This window comes from Gopherus flavomarginatus, chromosome 5 (genome assembly GCF_025201925.1).
Source record: "Gopherus flavomarginatus isolate rGopFla2 chromosome 5, rGopFla2.mat.asm, whole genome shotgun sequence".
NCBI lineage: Eukaryota > Metazoa > Chordata > Testudines > Testudinidae > Gopherus > Gopherus flavomarginatus.
Genome location: NC_066621.1, coordinates 161,310,577 through 161,330,506, shown reverse-complemented (window position 1 = coordinate 161,330,506; position 19,930 = coordinate 161,310,577). Strand labels below are relative to the sequence as shown.

General features: G+C 50.2%; 1 protein-coding gene across 6 annotated transcripts in view; it reads left to right on the top strand.

Moving 5' to 3' along the window:
- The window catches only part of LRFN5 (leucine rich repeat and fibronectin type III domain containing 5), a 170,240-nt gene extending 166,638 nt beyond the window's left edge, over positions 1-3,602 (top strand). For 2 of the 6 annotated variants that reach the window (XM_050954674.1, XM_050954671.1), the window contains exons 6-7: positions 484-537; positions 3,192-3,276. In XM_050954674.1, the coding sequence (XP_050810631.1) occupies positions 484-528 (45 nt within the window). In that variant the 3' untranslated portion in view covers positions 529-537; positions 3,192-3,276. Of the gene's footprint in view, positions 1-483; positions 538-3,191 lie in introns of all 6 variants that reach the window. The other 4 variants (XM_050954675.1, XM_050954670.1, XM_050954673.1 and 1 more) reach the window with 3 other exon arrangements.
- Positions 3,603-19,930: the final 16,328 nt, after the last annotated feature.

The following is a 19,930-nucleotide window of genomic DNA, read 5'->3' as shown; positions in this document are numbered from 1 at the left end:
GGGCTTTACTGCGTATCATCAAACATTTTAGGAAATTGTCTCCAGGGACAGTTGTCTCCCCTTGTGCCAGAGGTGCTGACAGATAGAATTTAACTCTGTTCTATCAGGAGTGTTCATTCAAGTAAGAAACCTAAACCGCATTACATTTCTTGCATTACAAATGTCTGGGTTCTGCTTCTGCACACTTCCTGCATCATGGCGCTTGCTTGCAGTTCCAGACCAGTGCTGGGCTAAGTGGTGTCTCCTGACATTGCTCTACTTTGAAGTATCAAAATATTGATTCCGCCTATAGCCCTGCATGTAGAGCTCTTATCCCTCTTATTCTCGCCTTTCACAATGTAAGTGCCACTTCAGATCATGTGGGTGCAACAAATTACAACTTCTAGCGCTCACAGCAGTCTAGCATTGCTTTGTTTTCTGAAGCCTATCGAACCGGGACACCAGCTAAGAGTGATGCCGTTATTCTTTCTTTTTTCTATACAGGGGTGGGAAGATAAATTAGCCATTAGATTTCGACTGTCAGAGTAAGTCAACACTGTAAGTAACAATTTGTACCAGCTAAGTGGTCTCCCTTTGACAGTACAACGTGTGTATGACTTACTTTCCTGAGAGACCCAAATCCACCATTGCTTGCAGGGGGGCAATGGGGCATGCAGGGCATTCCGGTTACAGGAGGATCTATATAGGGTGACCAGATAGCAAGGGCGAAAAATGAGGACAGGGGTTTTTTGTGTGGGTGTGTGGGGGGGGGTAATAGGCATCTCTATAAGACAAATCCCCAAATGTCGGGACTGTCACTATAAAATCAGGACATCTGGTCACCCCACCTACGTAAATACATCTGAGCAACACCAGCAGAGTGGATAGTCGAATCCTACCAAACTCTGCTCACCTTACTCACAGGAGGCTTTGGATGCAACTGGCCAACTCCCAAGAGTCAAGTGTCCAGGATGATGTCATAAGAAAGGAGTAAGCTTAATCTGCAGAGATGATAACTGACTGTTCCTGGAGAATCCACTACCACACAAGCACTGAATCCAATGAAGAGCATTGCCTGTCTGTTTGGGCTGAAGAAAAAACCTGCTGTCTGTGACAAGCTACATTGCGTAAGAAGATTTTTAAGAGCTCTGTATCCTACTTTTGCACTGTAGGGACAGGTTGTTTCCTGATAAAGCCAGCACTTAGGACCAAGATAACACAGCTAGCTGGCTGTGCACTCATTTGCTTTCAGACAACCAACTTCCTGGAAAAATACCACTTCATTTCTGGGTGTCCATTCGCCTGCCTGCAAGGACGCTGACTCAAACTGCACCCGCACAAGTGCCCACCCAGCACTGGAGCAGCAGCAGGTTTTGGAAGCTGAGGGTGACACGTGCCCCCCACGATGCTGAGACCAGGAGGTGGTTTTCCCTGCCTGTAGAACTCTCGCCCCACCTCTGCAGTGATGTGCATTTAACCCGTGCGCCTTTGTCACTTGCCTGAGACTCAGCTCTTTGGAGCAGGAGAGGGCGACCAGACGTCCCCATTTTATAGGAGCAGTCCTGATATTTGGGGCTTTGTCTCATAGAGTCGCCTATTACCCCCCACCTGTCCCAAACTGTCACCCTGGCTGTCTGGTCACCCTAGGGCAGGACCATCTTCCACTTCCATGTTCGTATCTAGGGCCTGGTCCAATGGGGCCCTGCCCTTCATTGGGGCTTCTGAGTGCTACAGAAGACAGATGATCCCTCCATGGAAATGTCACCTGCTGCATGTCAGAGACAGGAGGCCATCTGAAAATTCACCCCATCCCAGTTTGCATAGGGAGCCTTTGGCCCAGTCATGCTCCTAGTCCTCATTTCCAACAAGCTTCATGACACTTCCCTTCAGACCTACAAGCCCTGGGATTCACACCCATTGCACACCATTGGCGCTGTACTGTGGGGGCAGGACAGGGAGGGTGGCAATGGGGAGCTGGAACTCGGGTGCAGCCATGGGGTCTCCATGGGAATCCTCTGGAATCCCCCCAACCCCTCAGGATCCTGGGCCAAGGGGGTTGTATACAGATCTCTCCGCCTGCCCTGCAAGGGAAAATCCCACCCCAAGATGGTGCAGCAGGTAGAAAGCTGGTTGCATTTTGCCACTGTATTTGTAGAATGTATCCTATTTCCACTGGAGTGGGTAGCACAGCCCAGCTTCAACCTTCTGCAGACTGGACCCACCGGATGGGACCGCTGGACCTGGAATAACTAATCTTGGGGAGCAGGCTGAAGGCCTCCGAAAAACTCAGCAAACTAGGAAGCAGTTTTGAAATAGAGAGTCTAGGTCCTATTAAACTGCCACACATACAACATGGCATTTTAAAATGTCAGCTATTCGACTGGTGTCTAAAAAATTCCTTCCTTTTCCCCACCCAACGGGGTGCTAGATGAGCTAGGAAGGGGTCAGGTGAAGTTTTGTTGTTGGGACAGTGTGTGTGTGTGTGTGTGTGTGTGTGTGTGTGTGTGTGTCGGGGGGGAGGGGATTCAGTACAGATCCGTCAAAGCACACGAAATGTGAGATTCCCTCCACAGAAGCAAATAACTGTTCTGTCATTGGCTTGAATGAGAGAAGGAGCAGCCCTGGAATTTACAGACAAAAGATCGATTACAGAGCCATGTGTTTTGTCTTAGTCATTTGCACTCCAGTGGGCTCCATCACTCTGGCTTCTGCCTTTCATTTACTGCTGGTTGAATACGAGGGGTTCGTTAAATAATGTATTCAATTAACTGCAATTTTTTGGGGGGAGCGGGGAATAACTTATTCCATTCGTTGTTTTTTCTTCATTATTCCCCCGGCTCTGCTTGCCATGGGTTGGCATTTGTGTTTGCAAACAGCCACCCTATAATAGTGCAAGAGGGATTCTTTTCACCCCCCCCCCTTGTGCTGAGAAGCGCTGGTCAGCTGGTCAGCTGCGGGTGGCTAAATGGCAAGTGGTCTCATTTCTATTTGACCTTTCAAAACTGATCTGCCAAACCCTGTCTCCTCGTTCGGCTGCAGCTCACAGGCACAGAGTGTGCTGGTCTCGTTATGCTGTGCTAGTTGGGCTATACCTGTCTGAAAAGCTTTTCTGCTCCTCTCCTTTGCCCTGCATTTGTAGGACATGGGATTAACTGCCTGGCTGAGGCATACCCCCTATTTCCTTATTGTCTTTGTTTTGGTTCTTTTCACAGACCCGGGAACTGAGCTGAAGAACACCTGCCCTCTGCCACCTCCAGAAAGTGTTACCATTGATGTTTTCACTCAGCAAAAAGCAACATGATCCAACTCACTGAAGATTAATCTGTTGAACCAATTCTCACCCAAGCAGAAACTCTCATTTGACATCTACAGCCTGCACCAATAGACCATGGAGTCGGGCTCCGTTGGATTAACATGTTTTCCTGGTTCCTGGATTCCGCACCCCCCAACTTTGACATTTATTATAAATATCTTTTCTGGCCTTCAAGATTTTTTTAAATAAATAATATGGTGGCAACAGCTTCCATATGACCTCGTGTTAAATGTTGCCAGTGGTGAATTCACAGACTGTAAAGCGCTCAGTAACTTATATCACCTTAACAAATAAACATTTTACTATGGCAGAGTGTGCCTGCTGACTGATTTATAAAGGCAGGGCTTGGCAAATGCTAACTGATTGTACCAGGTCTATGATGCCATTCCTTCCAAAGCATCCCTACGCACCTCACAGGGTAGGATGACAAACAGGAATGAGGATAAGGAGGTGGATATTACCACAGCTGAGGTAGAAGCCAAACTTGAACAGCTTAATGGGACTAAATCGAGGGGTCCAGATAATCTTCATCCAAGAATATTAAAGGAACTGGCACAAGAAATTGCAAGACCATTAGCAAGAATTTTTAATGAATATGTAAACTCAGGGGTTGTACCGTACGACTGGAGAATTGCTAACGTAGTTCCTATTTTTAAGAAAGTTAAAAAATGTGATCCAGGTAACTATAGGCCTGTTAGTTTGACATCTGTAGTATGTAAGGTCTTGGAAAAAATTTTGAAGGAGAAAGTAGTTAAGGACATTGAGGTCAATGGTAATTGGGACAAAATACAACATGGTTTTACAATAGGTAGATCGTGCCAAACCAACCTGATCTCCTTTGAGAAGCTAATAGACTTTTTAGAAAAAGGAAATGCAGTGGATCTAATTTACCTCGATTTCAGTAAGGCATTTGACACGGTTCCACGTGGGGAATTATTAGATAAATTGGAAAAGATGGGGATCAACATGAAAACTGAAGGGTGGATCAGGAACTTGTTAAAGCGGAGACTCCAACGGGTCGTACTGAAGGGTGAACTGTCAGGCTGGAGGGAGGTTACTAGTGGAGTTCCTCAAGGATCAGTTTTGGGACCAATCTTATTTAACCTTTTTATTACTGACCTTGGCACAAAAAGTGGGAATGTGCTAATAAAGTTTGCAGATGATACAAAGCTGGGACGTATTGCCAAAACAGAGAAGGACCGGGATGTCATACAGGAAGATCTGGATGACCTTGTAAACTGGAGTAATAGTAATAGGATGAAATTTAATAGTGCAAAGTGCAAGGTCATACATTTAGGGATTAATAACAAGAACTATTATTATAAGCTGAGGAGGCATCAGTTAGAAGTAACAGAGGAGGAGAAGGACCTCAGAGTATTTGTTGTTCACAGGATGACTATGAGTCGCTAATGTGATATCACCGTGAAAAAAGCTAATGCAGTCTTGGGATGCAACAGGCGAGGTATTTCCAGTAGAGATAAGGAGGTGTTAGTACCGTTATATAAGACACTGGTGAGACCTCATCTGGAATACTGTGTGCAGTTCTGGTCTCCCATGTTTAAGAAGGATGAATTCAAACTGGAACAGGTACAGAGAAGGGCTACTAGGATGATCAAAGGAATGGAAAACCTGCCTTATGAAAGGAGACTCAAAGAGCTTGGCTTGTTCAGCCTAACCAAAAGAAGGCGAAGGGGAGATATGATTGCTCTCTCTAAATATATCAGAGGAATAAATACCACGGAGGAAGAGTAATTATTTAAGATCAGTACCAACATGGACACAAGAACAAATGGATATAAACTGGCCATCAGGAAGTTTAGACTTGAAATTAGACGAAGGTTTGTAGCCATGAGAGGAGTGAAGTTCTGGAACAGCCTTCCAAGGGGAGTAGTGGGGGCAAAAGACATATCTGGCTTTAAGACTAAGCTTGATAAGTTTATGGTGGGGATGGTATGATGGGATAGCCTAATTCTGGCAAATAATTGATCTTTGACTATTAGTGATAAATATGCCCAATTGTCTGTGATGGGATGTTGGATGGGATGGGATCTGAGTTACTGCAGAGAATTCTTTCCTGAGTGCTGGCTGGTGAGTCTTGCCCACATGCTCAGGGTTTAGCTGATCGCAATATTTGGGGTCAGGAAGGAATTTTCCCCCAGGGCAGATTGGCAGAGGCCCTAGGGGGTTTTCACCTTCCTCTGCAGCGTGGGATGCGGGTCACTTGCTGGAGGATTCTCTGCACCTTGAAGTCTTTAAATGACAATTTGAGGACTTCAATAACTCAGACGTAGGTTAGGGGTTTGTTACAGGAGTGGGTGGGTGAGATTCTGTGGCCTGCGTTGTGCAGGAGGTGTTGTGCAGACTAGACAATCATAGTGGTCCCTTCTGACCTTAAAGTCTATGTTTCTATGATTTAACACTAATCAATTCACCCCTCCCCCTAATAACATGCTTCCCCTTCTGAGGCTGGCACTTGGCAGCTGTTTGTGCAACACACAGCCTGGTTTAAGGCAGAGAGAAGAAGAGTAATCAGTGTTTGCATTTAAAGAGGCACTAGAAGTATTTCACCTGGCTCCCCTGGAATTCTTCCTATCTCCCTACAGCATCTGTCCACCCTTTATGCTGTGCTCATTCCGGTAGAATAGCTCAGTAGCAAGCAGATCCCTTCCTCCCTCTCTGGGCACTACTGAGCCATCTGTGCCAAGAACAACTCTTCCCCTTGGCTCAAGAAGACCCTGCAGAAGAACATGTTTGTTGTGCTGTTTGGTGCTCTGGGTGGCACTGGGGGATTATGTATTTTCCATCTGTTTTCCCAGCACAGGGTGTGCCCTGAGTCTTCCTCCCTTCCCTTTGCAAGTGGCTCAGAACACTGCATCCCATCAATACTGCAGGGGAAATGTAGGTAGTGAGGAAGCCACTGACCATGCACTAAATCAAGTTGCCATGAGGCCTGGGCACCAGGCCTAACACCGCTTCTCTCGGCATGGTCAGGTGTGGGTTATGTCTCAGCCAAATGATGGCACCTCTGACAACAGAGACTGGATCTCACACTGGGCACGTGACCTGCTGAACATTCCACACACTCCTCCCAATGCCCCGGTGTCTCGTGAGCCCTATGATACAGCCAGCTGACGAGCCTCCCTCGTGGAGACACAACCCGTCAGCGGGGAGCTAGGGCCAGAGTGCAGGGCCTCCTGCATTCCACACGTGCCTGCCGCTGCCCTGTGACACTGAACGGTTCAAGGTGCAGACTATTCTTCAGCTAGAGGGTTTGGGGATGCACGTGCCTTTCTCTGCAAGGATCTCAAACGGCCTTACAGACGCCACCATTACAGTGTCTGCACGAGGCACAGGAAAGCAGACAGCTCATGAGAACATCTATTTAACAGCTCCGAGTAACTAGTATTATTTCTGTTTGTGTTGCACTAAGGCCTCAGGGCCGTGCCTAGGGCAGGGCCCATTCTGCTTGCTGCTGTACAAATATATCAACAATACAGTCCCTGCCCCAGAGAGCAAGCAGTGTAAAGGGGTGGCCTTTAGGACGGGAGGAGCAGAACAATTCCATATTCACTTGACATTTCAAGAGGATTTTAAAGAAGCAAAATGTAATTACAATGTGGATCAGGAACTGAACTTACCACCCTCACGCTTGCAATGAGTGTCACAGCCCACACTCTGTTTTACATGGATTGTAATAATGGTATTTACCTGTTCCTTGGAAATACCCAGAACACGACCATGGGTTTGATGCTGTACTGCCTGGGTGTGCTTGTCTCCAGTCTGAAAAAAGGCTTATATTAATTTTGCCAAGAAACGTATTTAGTTTGTATGACATAGAAACTGGTGCCCATACATCACCACATCTCATATTGGAGCCCACTGCAGGAGCCAAAGGGCACAGGACCTTTCCCTAAAGAGACAAGTGTCATTCAAGCCTCCAAGACAAATGCCTCACTAAATAAGATGTGGATCTATGATGCAAACCCCACAATTTCTAGAGAAAGGATCAGACCTAGATTGCCTCCTTTTCAAATTCTCTGTCAACCTCCAAGCCTATGCAGCTGCAGAAAGTTCTACTCAACCAGAACACTAGCTCCCAGACCTCCAGGCATGGGCCAGCTTAGCTCTCACGGTTTCATTTCATATTAATATCATGTTACTACCTTGTTCCATAGCTTCAATTTCAAGCTTTCATGCACATAGCAGCGTTTCTTTTCATTTGCTGATTCCTCTTTATAGCCGTTTAATTAATTGTCAAGGTACGTCTCGCCCGTCAGCTTGGTATTCGTTAGCAAGCCACCTTCTGTAGTGACAGGCTTTGCCAGAGTCATGAATCAGGATTTGCAAGGAGAAACGTGAAGCACTTTTTCTGAGGACTGCATTCTGATGGCAAATAATAATTAGCGAGTCTGCTGCTGTATTGGTGACCCTGGACAGCTGCTATTTAGTACAGGCTCAAAGCATGTCTACACATTGGGCACTTGATTCAGATTTAGGACTGCATCCTCCTATCACCAAAGAACAACGTCACCATTGTGGAACACACTCATTTAGTGGCACATTGATTGGCAAACCTTGCAAATTACATCACGTGGTAGGAGCAAAGAACCAGGCCGGTGAGAGTCATCACAGCTCCCTGGATTCAACGGGTGCTGCAGAATCCTTCACTGGGGTTGAGTCAACCACCAGTGCTGGATTCGCCCCACCTGCCTCAGGTCAGTCAGTCAATCCCCAAACATTCGCCAGCTTTCAACAGAAGCATCTGATCTCACACCCTTGGAAGCTTTGCCGCAGAGTAACTGAGGAGCAGGAGAGGGCTCCACTTTGTGTCTGTAGCTATCGACACACTAGGCTGAGTTCCTTTATGAGTGGGGGAATGAAACCAGTGCCATTGTATGGGTATGGTTATGGTGCAGCCAAGCCAATGAGACTCAGCAAGCTAAGAGATAAATGTACCCTGCCCCCAGCAAAGAAATGGAGGACACTTTCGTCAGTAGTGGGAGAGGGGTCAGAAGAACTAACGGAGAGCATTGATAAGACAGGTAAGGGACGAGCAGGGGAGTTAGGGTCAGCAGACAGAAAGGATGGCACACGAGTGCTCCCAATGAGTCGTCATTTCAAATATCTGCTCAGTGAAGGAACAGGGTGTTGCTGTTGTGGTGGAACAGGGTATTGCTGATGTATTGAAACAGGGCATTGCTGTTGTCATGTAACAGGGTGTTGCTGTTGTGATGAAACAGGGCACTGCTGCTGTTGTGTAACGGCATTACTGCTGTCATGTAACAGGGTGTTTCTGTTGTCATAGAACAGGGCATTTTTGTTGTAGTGAAACAGAGCGTTGCTGTTGTAGAGAAACAGGACATTGCTGCTGTTGTGTAACAGGATGTTGCTGTTGTGGTGAAACAGGGTGGTGCTTTTGTGGTGAAACAGGGCGTTGCTGTTAGGGTGAAACAGGGCATTGCTGTTGTCATGTAACAGGGTGTTGCTGTTGTGGTGAAGCAGGGCACAGCTGCTGTTGTGTAACCGCATTGCTGCTGTTGTGTAACGGTGTTGCTATTGTGGTGAAACAGGGTGTTGCTTTTGTGGTGAAACAGGGTGTTACTGTTAGGGTGAAACAGGGCATTGCTGTTGTCATGTAACAGGGTGTTGCTGTTGTGGTGAAGCAGGGCACAGCTGCTGTTGTGTAACCGCATTGCTGCTGTTGTGTAACGGTGTTGCTATTGTGGTGAAACAGGGTGTTGCTTTTGTGGTGAAACAGGGTGTTACTGTTAGGGTGAAACAGGGCATTGCTGTTGTCATGTAACAGGATGTTGCTGTTGTGGTGAAACAGGGCATTGCTGTTCTCGTGTAACAGGGTGTTGCTGTTGTGGTGAAAAAGGGCATTGCTGTTCTCGTGTGACAGGGCATTGCTGTTGTGGTGAAACAGGGCACTGCTGCTGTTGTATAACAAGGTGTTGCTATTGCTTTGAAACAGGGAGTTGCTGCTGTCATGTAACAGGGCATTGCTGTTGTGGTGAAACAAGGCATTGCTGTTGTGGTGAAACAGGGCATTGCTGCTGTTGTGTAACAGTGTGTTGCTGTTGTGGTGAAACAGGGCACTGCTGCTGTTGCATAACAGGGCGTTGCTGTTGTGGTGTAACAGGGCGTTGCTGTTGTGGTGTAACAGGGCATTGCTGCTGTTGCATAACAAGGTGTTGCTATTGCTGTGAAACAGGGCGTTGCTGCTGTCATGTAACAGGGCGTTGCTGTTGTGGTGTAACAGGGCATTGCTGCTGTTATGTAACAGAGCGTTGCTGTTGTCGTGAAACAGGGCATTGCTGTTCTTGTGTAACAGGGCGTTGCTGCTGTTGTGTAACAGGGCATTGCTGCTGTTGTGTAACAGGGTGTTGCTGTTGTGGTGAAACAGGGCGTTGCTGCTGTTGTTGTATCAGGGTGTTGCTGCTGTTGTGTAACAGGGCATTGCTGCTGTTATGTAACAGGGCGTTGCTGTTGTTGTGTAACAGGGTGTTGCTGTTGTTGTGTAACAGGGTGTTGCTGTTGTGGTGAGCTGAGGGAGCAGAGCTGTGGGTGCAAGGGAGGTGCTGGGAACTGAATAAGATGGTAACAGAAGTGGGATGAAGGGAAAGGGAGGAGAGATTAATTTAAACCAGTGCAGACCGGAGGGACAAGCAGGCTTGGGTAGAGGTGGGGGTGGCGGGGGAAGGCTCAGCTGTCCAGACTCCCAGGCAGCAGGGTCTGGGGAAGGGGAGAGGCAACGCTCATGCCCTGGGCGGGGAGGGATCACACTGGCAGCACGGGTGCCAAAAGCTGCTCTGCCATCCTTCTTCCTGAGTGCCAGCTGTTTGACCTCTGCTTTGCAATGCAATATATGTGTGTGTGTGTGTGCGCGCATGTGCATGCATACACATGTGCTTGGCCATGTGTTTGTGCTTGGCTCTGTGTGTGTGTAGATCCGTGTGTGTGTGTGTAGGTCCATGTGTGTGTCTGTGCACATGCATGTCCATATGTGTGTGTGGGGGGGGAGTGCATGCATGTCCATGTGCCCAAGCTGGGGGCAGCTGTGTGTGTGTGTGAGAGGGAAGGGGGGACGATTGTGTGTGTCTGAGGGAAAGAGTGTGAAAATCCTTCGAAGAATGTGTGGGCAGAGTCTCATCATTGCGTGCCCCACGCCCTGGGCTGCTGGAGCTAAGACCTTCTGTCAGGCCCCCACCCAGGGCCACTTCCCACCAATGATTCTGAGCTCCAAGCTCCCAAGGGAGGCCCAGGAGCAGGCCCCTGATGAGTTTAGCTTTGGGGCGGGCAGCAGGCTCCACCACCTGGCACCTTGCTCAGTGCTAGCGCAGCTGCACTTAGTAACGGGCTGGGCAGTCTGAGCCGTGTGCTGCAGGAAAGGGTTTCAGTGGGGCCTCCGTTCAGCTCCGTAATCCTGGCAGCTGGTGAGTCACTAGTTCTCTCCTGTGCACCAAAGCCCTGGACCCCTCGAGGTTCACCCGCCCTTAGAGAGCCCCTTCTGGAAGGCCAGTCACGTGCCGCCCTTTTGTTGTTGTTGTTGTTTTGGTTTTTGGTTTGGTTTTGTTCGCTGCTCTGGCCGCCCTGTAGGGGGCGGCGGTGCGGAGGAGGGAGCGCCCTGCTGGGAGCGGGCTGCGCGCTCCGTCTGCCCCAGCCGGTGCCAGGTCTGCAGCAAGCCTGGCAGGGCAGCCAGCGTCCTTCCCTCCCCGCCGACCGGAGCGGCGCGGAGCCCTCCCGGCAGGCGGTGCCGCAGTCAGGGCCGTGTGGTGAACGCCCCGCTGAAGCCCGGGCTGGCCCCCTTCCCTCTCTCCCCCTGCTAGCCGGGGCACGTCTGCAGCGCAAGGAGTCACCCTACACCCTGGCTCCGGCCGCTCTACACGGGATTTTTTTTTTAATTTAGTTTTTAATTTTTTAATTTTTTTTTGCTTTGCCTTTCTGGCCGCCCTGATTTTTTTTTCATTATTTTTTGCTTGGGGCGGCAAAAAAGCCAGAGCCGGCCCTGCCGGGAGAGAGGATGTTTGCAACTCTGTCCTGACGGCAAAGGTGGAAAGGGGCAATCAACAACCTCCCGTCAGAGCCACCACATGAAGAAAAGACGAATATGCCGATGAATCCTGGCAGGAGAAAACTGCAGTGCTGGCTGCTTCACCTGACAGATCCAAACTGATTTCACTTATAACTTTTGTTTTAGTCCGTTGCTGTGAATTATTCATGAGTTGCTGATGAATATATTTTTGCACAGTAACGGAGCTGGGTTTTGTCTGCTAAGGCTGGGAGTCCCTTTCCTAACATCCCAGGAGTCCGAATGCGAGAGGCCTTCATGCAGCATTTCCGAAAGGGAGAGGACGTGTTGCTACTGCAGCTAGTAGTGAATGCAGTGGAGTCTTCAGGCACCGCCACCATTTTATACTAAACTTATTTAACAAAAAATAAAAAGAGACATTTTAATAATGCTCAGGTCCCTTTGAAGTACATAAGTACATCTCCAACTCTCCTAGCAGAACACAGTGACCTTAACTCCAAAGGCCAATTTTTCAGCAAGTCTTCATTTTTCTGTGTGCGCAAAACATGCATTTGTATCTTCACTATCCAAATACAAATGTCACAGCTTTGCATGGCTAACTACATGAGATTAGCACTGGAAATGACTGCGTTTGGAAACAGTTATAGGTTTGGCATATGCATCTTAATGGATAAGTCCTATATACTGTAACAGGGATGAGAAAACTATAGCGGTGGATAGAAAAGTAATAGGGTTCCATATACATGTTTCTAAAAATCTAAAGAATGCAATGGAGATTAGACCCTTTCTATAGGTTTTATACCATCCTCCAGGATTTCATAATGGGGTTGTCGATGTTATCGAATGCTATGGGACTTTTCCATAGGGTCAGATGTGTGTGCAAAACCTGGCACCTGGTAACTGCTAACTCAGCAACCTGATTTGCACCCTCAGATTCAGGTCTTGTACTTGAAGGAAGATTTCAAAATGTGTTCTCACACTTTTCTCCTCCAGCGCACGTCAACACTGCCTGTTTAACAGTTTGATTGGAAAAGCCAAAGGCCCAGCCAGAGGACTCGTCACATGGACACTGGTGGATATTTTCCTCCCTTAATGAATTAAAATGGATCTTTTACTTCACCAGGTATAAATCCACCCACTATAACCCAGACAAGGCCAAAGCATGTCACACTGCACAATGATTTCTGCTCTGCGGCCATGCAGGAGATGTGCGGGTCAGTAGGGTGACCAGACAGCAAGTGTGAAAAATGGGGAACGGGGTGGGGGGTAATAGGTACCTATAGAACACATAGACTGCTCCTATAAAATCAGGACACCTGGTCACCCTACAGGTGAGGCAGGCTGCAAGTGCCTCATTGAGAATACACAGGACACAGCACCTCACCAGGCAGCAGCCTGTTCTACAGGTCGGTTTGTGTCACCGTCACACTGCCACCAGCTTTGCTGTCAGTTTGGTGGATTTTATTTCAATTTTAAAATCTTTCCATGCATCCATCTTTGTGATTTCCCTTTCAACCGCTTCCAACCAACAAGCTCTTCTCCTGCCTTGATCCGTCTGTGCTGATCGTGTCCTCCTACATGTCTCACAGCCCTGCAGACAGCCATGGGCTGAAGCAGGCTCCTAAGGGCCTCTGCTCACAATTCTGCCACCAAACTGCAGGGAATCCTAGAATCATAGAACATCAGGGTTGGAAGGGACTTCAGGAGGTATCTTGTCCAACCCCCTGCTCAAAGCAGGACCAATCCCTACCTAAATCATCCCAGCCAGGGCTTTGTCAAGCCGAGCCTTAAAAACCTCTAAGGAAGGAGATTCCACCTCCCTAGGGAACCCATTCCAGTGCTTCACCACTCTCCTAGTGAAATACTGCTTCCTAATATCCAGCCTAGACCTCCCCCACTGCAACTTGAGACCATTGCTCCTTGTTCTGTCATCTGATACTACTCAGAACAGCCGAGCTCCATCCTCTTTGGAACCCCCTTTCAGGTAGTTGAAAGCAGCTATCAAATCCCTCCTCATTCTTCTCTTCTGCAGACTAAACAATCCCAGTTCCCTCAGCCTCTCCTCAGAAGTCATGTGCCCCACCTCCCTAATCATTTACATTGCCCTCCACTGGATTCTCTCCAATTTTTCCACATCCTTTCTGTGCCTGGGCAGGAGCTACTGCTGCAGCTCCCTGAGTCCCACGTGAGTCAGAAGAACATTTGGTTGCCCAGGAATGGGCCAGATCTCAGCCAGCTGCAGGGCTGTAAAGTGAACAGGCGCACGTAGCTCTGAGGGGGACGAAAGCCCCAGTGCCCCTTGCTGGCTCCCTGAGCATCTCCTATCGCTGCACTCTACGTGCCCAGGTGAGGGCAGTGCAGCGTGACATGCTGGTTCTCCAGGTGGGGGCCAACTCCCTGCTCTTGGCTCAGATGGAAACCAATGACCAGGTGCCCTGGCTCCCCTCTGACAGCACATGGCCTCCTCCTGGCCCAAGGTACACTGCAGACTAAGAAGACTTTGCGGGCGACTCTTGTTGACCATTGTCAGCATATCACTGGCTGCACAAGATGCTCCCCAGAGCTGTGTTTGCCAGCAGCCAGAGGCGATCGTAATTCCCAGCCCCCAGGAAGGAGAGGCCATCAGAGGGAGGGAGCAGTGCAAAGCGGCACAACATCCCACTTGCCAGGTAGGGCTGGGGCCACAGCTGGCCAAAGCAGTGACCAGAATCAGTGCAGCTGGCTAGGAGGGGTCATGGCTAGCGTGCCTGGAGGAGGTATCATCCTCTGCATCTGGAGCTCCTACGTACTAAAGCTGCTATCTCTGTAGGTGCCCCCTAAGGGAATCCACCATCGGCCCTACCCTGAGGGCAAAGGTCTGGGCCACAAGAGGCCAGAATGATGCCAGAGGGTGTCGTTTGCACATCCCTGCACCGCCATGGCTGCATATGGCCCCCTGTACGCAAGGGACCACTTCCCCTATCATCAGCATGGAGCCCCTTCTGACATCAGCAGATCTACAGCAGAGTTGGCAGCAACAAAGACGACGTCTGTCTGTCTGTCAGTCCATCAGTCTGTCTGTCTGTCAATCCATCTGTCCGTCCATCTCAGTCTGTCTGTGTGTCTCTATAGTGCACCCATGGCCCTGAGATCTAGGGCCCAGGGCCCAGACCAACAAAGGTGTTTAGGTCACTAAATTCCATTGACATCCAGGACTGCTAGGCATATAAATATGTCCGTGGCTCTGGCCCCGGTGCCGACAGCTGCATTGCCATCTTGCTGTGAGACTCAGGTGGGCGGCCTCGCTTGTCACAGGCTGCTCATTGCACAGCGGGGGTTGCAGCTCATGGCAGTACAAATGGCAGTGGGCTCTGTTGTCATTTCAGTGCCATGTGGTCCCATCACGACCGTGCAGCATCTGATGGCATTTGCATGATAAGCCCCGTGGTTCAGCAATCTTTTCCCTGTCTGGTTGCCTAGCACTGGCATGCTTGGTCTTAGCAACGTTGCTGTTTTCAGCCATGTGCTGCTGCCACCCTTAAAAAACCCAACCCTGGCTGAGTCTGCAAAGTCACTAATGGTACCGGATGTCATCTTTGAAGAGACAGAGATGAACTGCCCGTCACATCTTCAGTGCAAACGGGAGCTGCTTTTCATTCGGTGTTTGATGACCCAAGGGCTCCAGAGGCCCAGGACATTCCTTGGGGGCTGGTGACCAGCTGTGAGAGTGGATGGCCAGTCTATCAGTCTGTAAGTGCCAGGAGGTGACAGTGCCAACCACTGGCCCTGTTTTTCAGCTTTTGTGCCTATGCAGAGCAGGGGCAGGGGGCTGAGAAGAGAGCAGACCTAGCAGACCCAGTCTCAAGAGGTAGGGGCTTTGCTCTCATCTGCCACTTGCATTCAGTCCGTTAATGGAGGAAATTCTCATATTGGAGCAACATTAGCCCAAGCTGCTGCTCACCGCACGAGGCAGAATGTGAAGAGCTTTAATCGCAGCTGGTCAACAAAAGCCTGTGTGAATCCTTGTCTCGTGTGTGGACTCCTCTAGAGCGTGGCTACCTGCTGTTTTTATGGCTGCTGAATGCCTAACCATGTCCTGCAGTGCTGAGGCGAAAGCCTAGCCGGCTAGCCGAGCACGGCCAATTTCAACCAGGATGATGTGTGCTGTCCTTTAAGAGTGATCAGCTGGGTCTTGGGGGAGTAGCTGAGTATCTGATTCTGAGGGTGCTCCTGTGAGTGCCGGCACTGGTATCCTCGCTGAGGATGGCATCAGAGCGGGCTGCTTTCCATACAGACAGAGACACATGAAGGCAGGTCTTACTCTATGCTAGAAGGGGGGCTGCCAGGCTCTGGGGCTTCCATTTGACTTGTCATGGGCTTGTCTATCACCTAGGGACATCTGACTTTTTTCTTCTTCATAACCTACGTACTAGCATTAATTGATATGGCTCAGCAAGTCCTCAGGACACAGTCCCTGAAAGTCAAAGAGCACCGTCACCCTACGGAAAGCAAACGAGTCTGGCTTTCCTTAGGCTTGTCCGTAGACTGTATAAACAGGAGAATCTTGAGAAGAAGGAGAGAGATAATGTTACCTCTCTATTTGGCACAGTTGTGACTGCTGCTGGCATACTGTGCCATGCTGATCAGAGAGGGGTCAGAGACAAGCCAGGAGAATGATGAAAGGATTAGATAACCTGCCGTATAGTGACAGATTCAAGGAGCTCAATGTATTTACCTTAACGAGAAGGTTAAGGGCTGACATGATCATAATCTTTGAGTACATGGGAGAGAAATTGATAATAGGCTCTTCAGTATAGCAGACAAAAGTCAAACATGATCCAATAGCTGTAAGTTGAAGCTGGACAGATTCAGACTGGCAATATTGTGTAAGTTTGTTAACACTCAGGGTAATTAATCACTGAAACAATTTACCAGGGGTTGTGGTGGATTCTCCCTCACTGGCCATTTTTAAGTCAAGACTGGATGTTTGTCTAACAGACCTGCTCTCGTTCAGAAGGAATTAATTCAGAGAAGTGCAATATAGGAGGTCCCACCAGATGATCACAGTGATCCCATATGGCCTAAGAATCTATGGAAAAGTGCTCAGCGCTCCCCCCAGGAATCTAGGGCAGTGGTCCCAGGCACTCTGAAGGAATGGTGTTTGGGTGGGGTGGGTTTTATATTAATCGTTCGCCTCTAATGCACAGCAAGTCCAGTCCTCCTCGCTGGCGGAAATGTGTCCTCCCAATGGTGTCAGCAAAGATGCCACAACAACAGGTTATTGATCAGGAGACCTTGAAGCCAGAGAACAGCAGAAGCATGTGTCTACCCAAAGTCAGTGAGATCTACTTACCTATACCCCTAGCAACCGCAGTCGATACCTATACCCCTAGCAACCGCAGTCGATACCAGGACACTAGTGTGCTGGGAGCTGTACATAGACATAGTCAGAGACAGTGTCAATACACACCACGGCCCCAGGGTGAAGCAGGCGGTGTTTTCCCCATTGCACTGATGAGAACTAACATTAAGTGACTCGTCCTGCAAGCCCAAAGGGGCTTGGGTCAGAGCCAGGAATTGAGCCCAGCACTCGTGAGTCCTAGTGCAGTACTGTCCCCACAAGGCCATCTTGGGCAGCTTTCACCTATGACCCAGAGATCTACTGGTAACAACTAGCGGAGGCCAGAAAGTGAAATTTCCATCTGCCAGACATTCTGACATTTCAGGTTTGCTGCTGCTGTTCTTCTGAATCCGAATGAAAAGCCAAAGTTTCAGAACTTTCCACGAAATGAAAATTCAGTTGCCAGGTTTTGTTTCGACAATCATGATACTAATTAATCACTCTTGCATTTTACTGGCACCTTGTAACCAAGGATGGGACTTTAGGTGACTTTTTAGCCCCACACTAACCCTGTGAGGTAGAGATGGAGGGGATCACTAGACCTATTTAATGGGAAATCCGAGGCACAGCCGAGCAAAGGAGTCTTCTCAAGGATGCAAAGCACGTCAGCAGCTGGGTCAGGAAGGGACTCCAGGAAGCTTGTTCCCAAGTCCTTACTCTAAGCACCGGGACAAACTCCCTCCCCTGGAATTCAGTCTTCTAGGCAGCTGGGTATCTGGTTTCTGCCTCACCTATGCGAGACTCTCTCACCTCCCCAGGTGGAGCACACGCGCCAAGTCGCAGGCAGACTAGGACTCAGCGGGGCCAGGCCTAGGAATGGAAGGGAGGCCCTGAGGGTGAATGAAGACATCACAGCAAAGGCTGCAGAGAACAGAAGGCCCCTGCAGGAAACTCTTGCCCAGGGGAAGGGTCAGGCCAGCAGAGGCACCTGGGCAATGTGAGCCTGGGAGCAAGGCCTGGGAGTGGCTGTTCAGAGAGAGCAGAGAGTGACCCAAAGGAGCCCAGGGTGCGCTGTGAGGAGATTGAGGGGAGCCTGGGAAGGGCTGAAACGCTGCACCCACCTCGGAAGTGTGAACCCAGACAGAGCCGCGCCCAGCTCCGGAGTGTGAACACAGACAGAGCCGCGCCAAGCTCCGGAGTGTGAACCCAGACAGAGCTGTGACCAGCTCCGGAGTGTGAACCCAGACAGAGCTGTGACCAGCTCCGGAGTGTGAACCCAGACAGAGCTGTGACCAGCTCCGGAGTGTGAACCCAGACAGAGCCGCGCCAAGCTCCGGAGTGTGAACCCAGACAGAGCCACGCCCAGCTCCGGAGTGTGAACCCAGACAGACCTGTGCCCAGCTCCGGAGTGTGAACCCAGACAGAGCCGTGCCCACCTTGGGAGTGTGAACCCAGACAGAGCCGTGCCCACCTCAGGAGTGTGAACCCAGACAGAGATGTGACCAGCTCGAAAGTGTGAACCCAGACAGAGCCGCGCCCAGCTCCGGAGTGTGAACCCAGACAGAGATGTGACCAGCTCGAAAGTGTGAACCCAGACAGAGCCGCGCCCAGCTCCGGAGTGTGAACTCAGACAGAGCCGCGCCCAGCTCTGGAGTGTGAACCCAGACAGAGCCGCGCCAAGCTCCGGAGTGTGAACCCAGACAGAGCTGTGACTAGCTCGGGAGTGTGAACCCAGACAGAGCCGCGCCCAGCTCCGGAGTGTGAACCCAGACAGACCTGTGCCCAGCTCCGGAGTGTGAACCCAGACAGAGCTGTGACCAGCTCGGGAGTGTGAACCCAGACAGAGCTGTGACCAGCTCGGGAGTGTGAACCCAGACAGAGCCGCGCCCAGCTCCGGAGTGTGAACCCAGACAGAGCCATGCCCAGCTCCGGAGTGTGAACCCAGACAGAGCCGTGCCCACCTTGGGAGTGTGAACCCAGACAGAGCCGTGCCCACCTCAGGAGTGTGAACTCAGACAGAGCTGTGACCAGCTCGAAAGTGTGAACCCAGACAGAGCCGTGCCCAGCTCCGGAGTGTGAACCCAGACAGAGATGTGACCAGCTCGAAAGTGTGAACCCAGAGAGAGCCGCGCCCAGCTCCGGAGTGTGAACTCAGACAGAGCTGTGCCGAGCTCTGGAGTGTGAACCCAGACAGAGCTGTGCCCAGCTCGGGAGCGTGAACCCAGACAGAGCTGTGCCCAGCTCGGGAGCGTGAACCCAGACAGAGCTGTGCCCAGCTCCGGAGTGTGAACCCAGACAGAGCTGTGCCCAGCTCCGGAGTGTGAACCCAGACAGAGCTGTGCCCAGCTCCGGAGTGTGAACCCAGACAGAGCTGTGCCCAGCTCCGGAGTGTGAACCCAGACAGAGCTGTGCCCAGCTCCGGAGTGTGAACCCAGACAGAGTCGTGCCCAGCTCGGGAGTGTGAACCCAGACAGAGCCGTGCCCACCTCGGGAGTGTGAACCCAGACAGAGCCGTGCCCACCTCGGGAGTGTGAACCCAGACAGAGCTGTGCCCACCTTGCGAGTGTGAACCCAGACAGAGCTGTGCCCACCTCGGGAGTGTGAACCCAGACAGAGCTTTGCCCAGCTCGGGAGTGTGAAGCCAGACAGAGCTGTGCCCACTTCGGGAGCGTGAACCCAGACAGAGCTGTGCCCAGCTCGAGAGTGTGAACCCAGACAGAGCTGTGCCCACCTCGGGAGTGTGAACCCAGACAGAGCTAAACCTAGGTCGGGAGTGTGAACCCAGACAGAGCTGTGCCCACCTCGGGAGTGTGAACCCAGACAGAGCTAAGCCTAGGTCGGGAGTGTGAACCCAGACAGAGCTGTGCCCAGCTTGGGACTGGGCAGATAGAGATGGAATTTTGAGTGTCTTTTACACTAATAAAACTGACCTCAGGAGGGAGTGCTGTGGCCGGTCATGTAACCTACATGGAGAGGAGGTCAGCTGATTTACTTACCAATTCTGTATTACAGAACTTCTTTATCTGACTCAGAGTGTTTGCACAGACCATGAATTCATACCGTTGGAAGAAACCACAGCTGGATTTGCTATAGGAACTCTCTAAATGGTAAAAGTGGAAATTGTAATAGGATTTATTTTATTTCTTTTTCTTCTTAGAAATCCAGTACATAAGAACATAAGAACTGCCGTACGAGGTCAGACCAAAGGTCCATCTAGCCCAGTATCTGTCTACTGACAGTGGCCAATGCCAGGTGCCCCACAGGCAGGACCGGCGCTAGGGGTTTG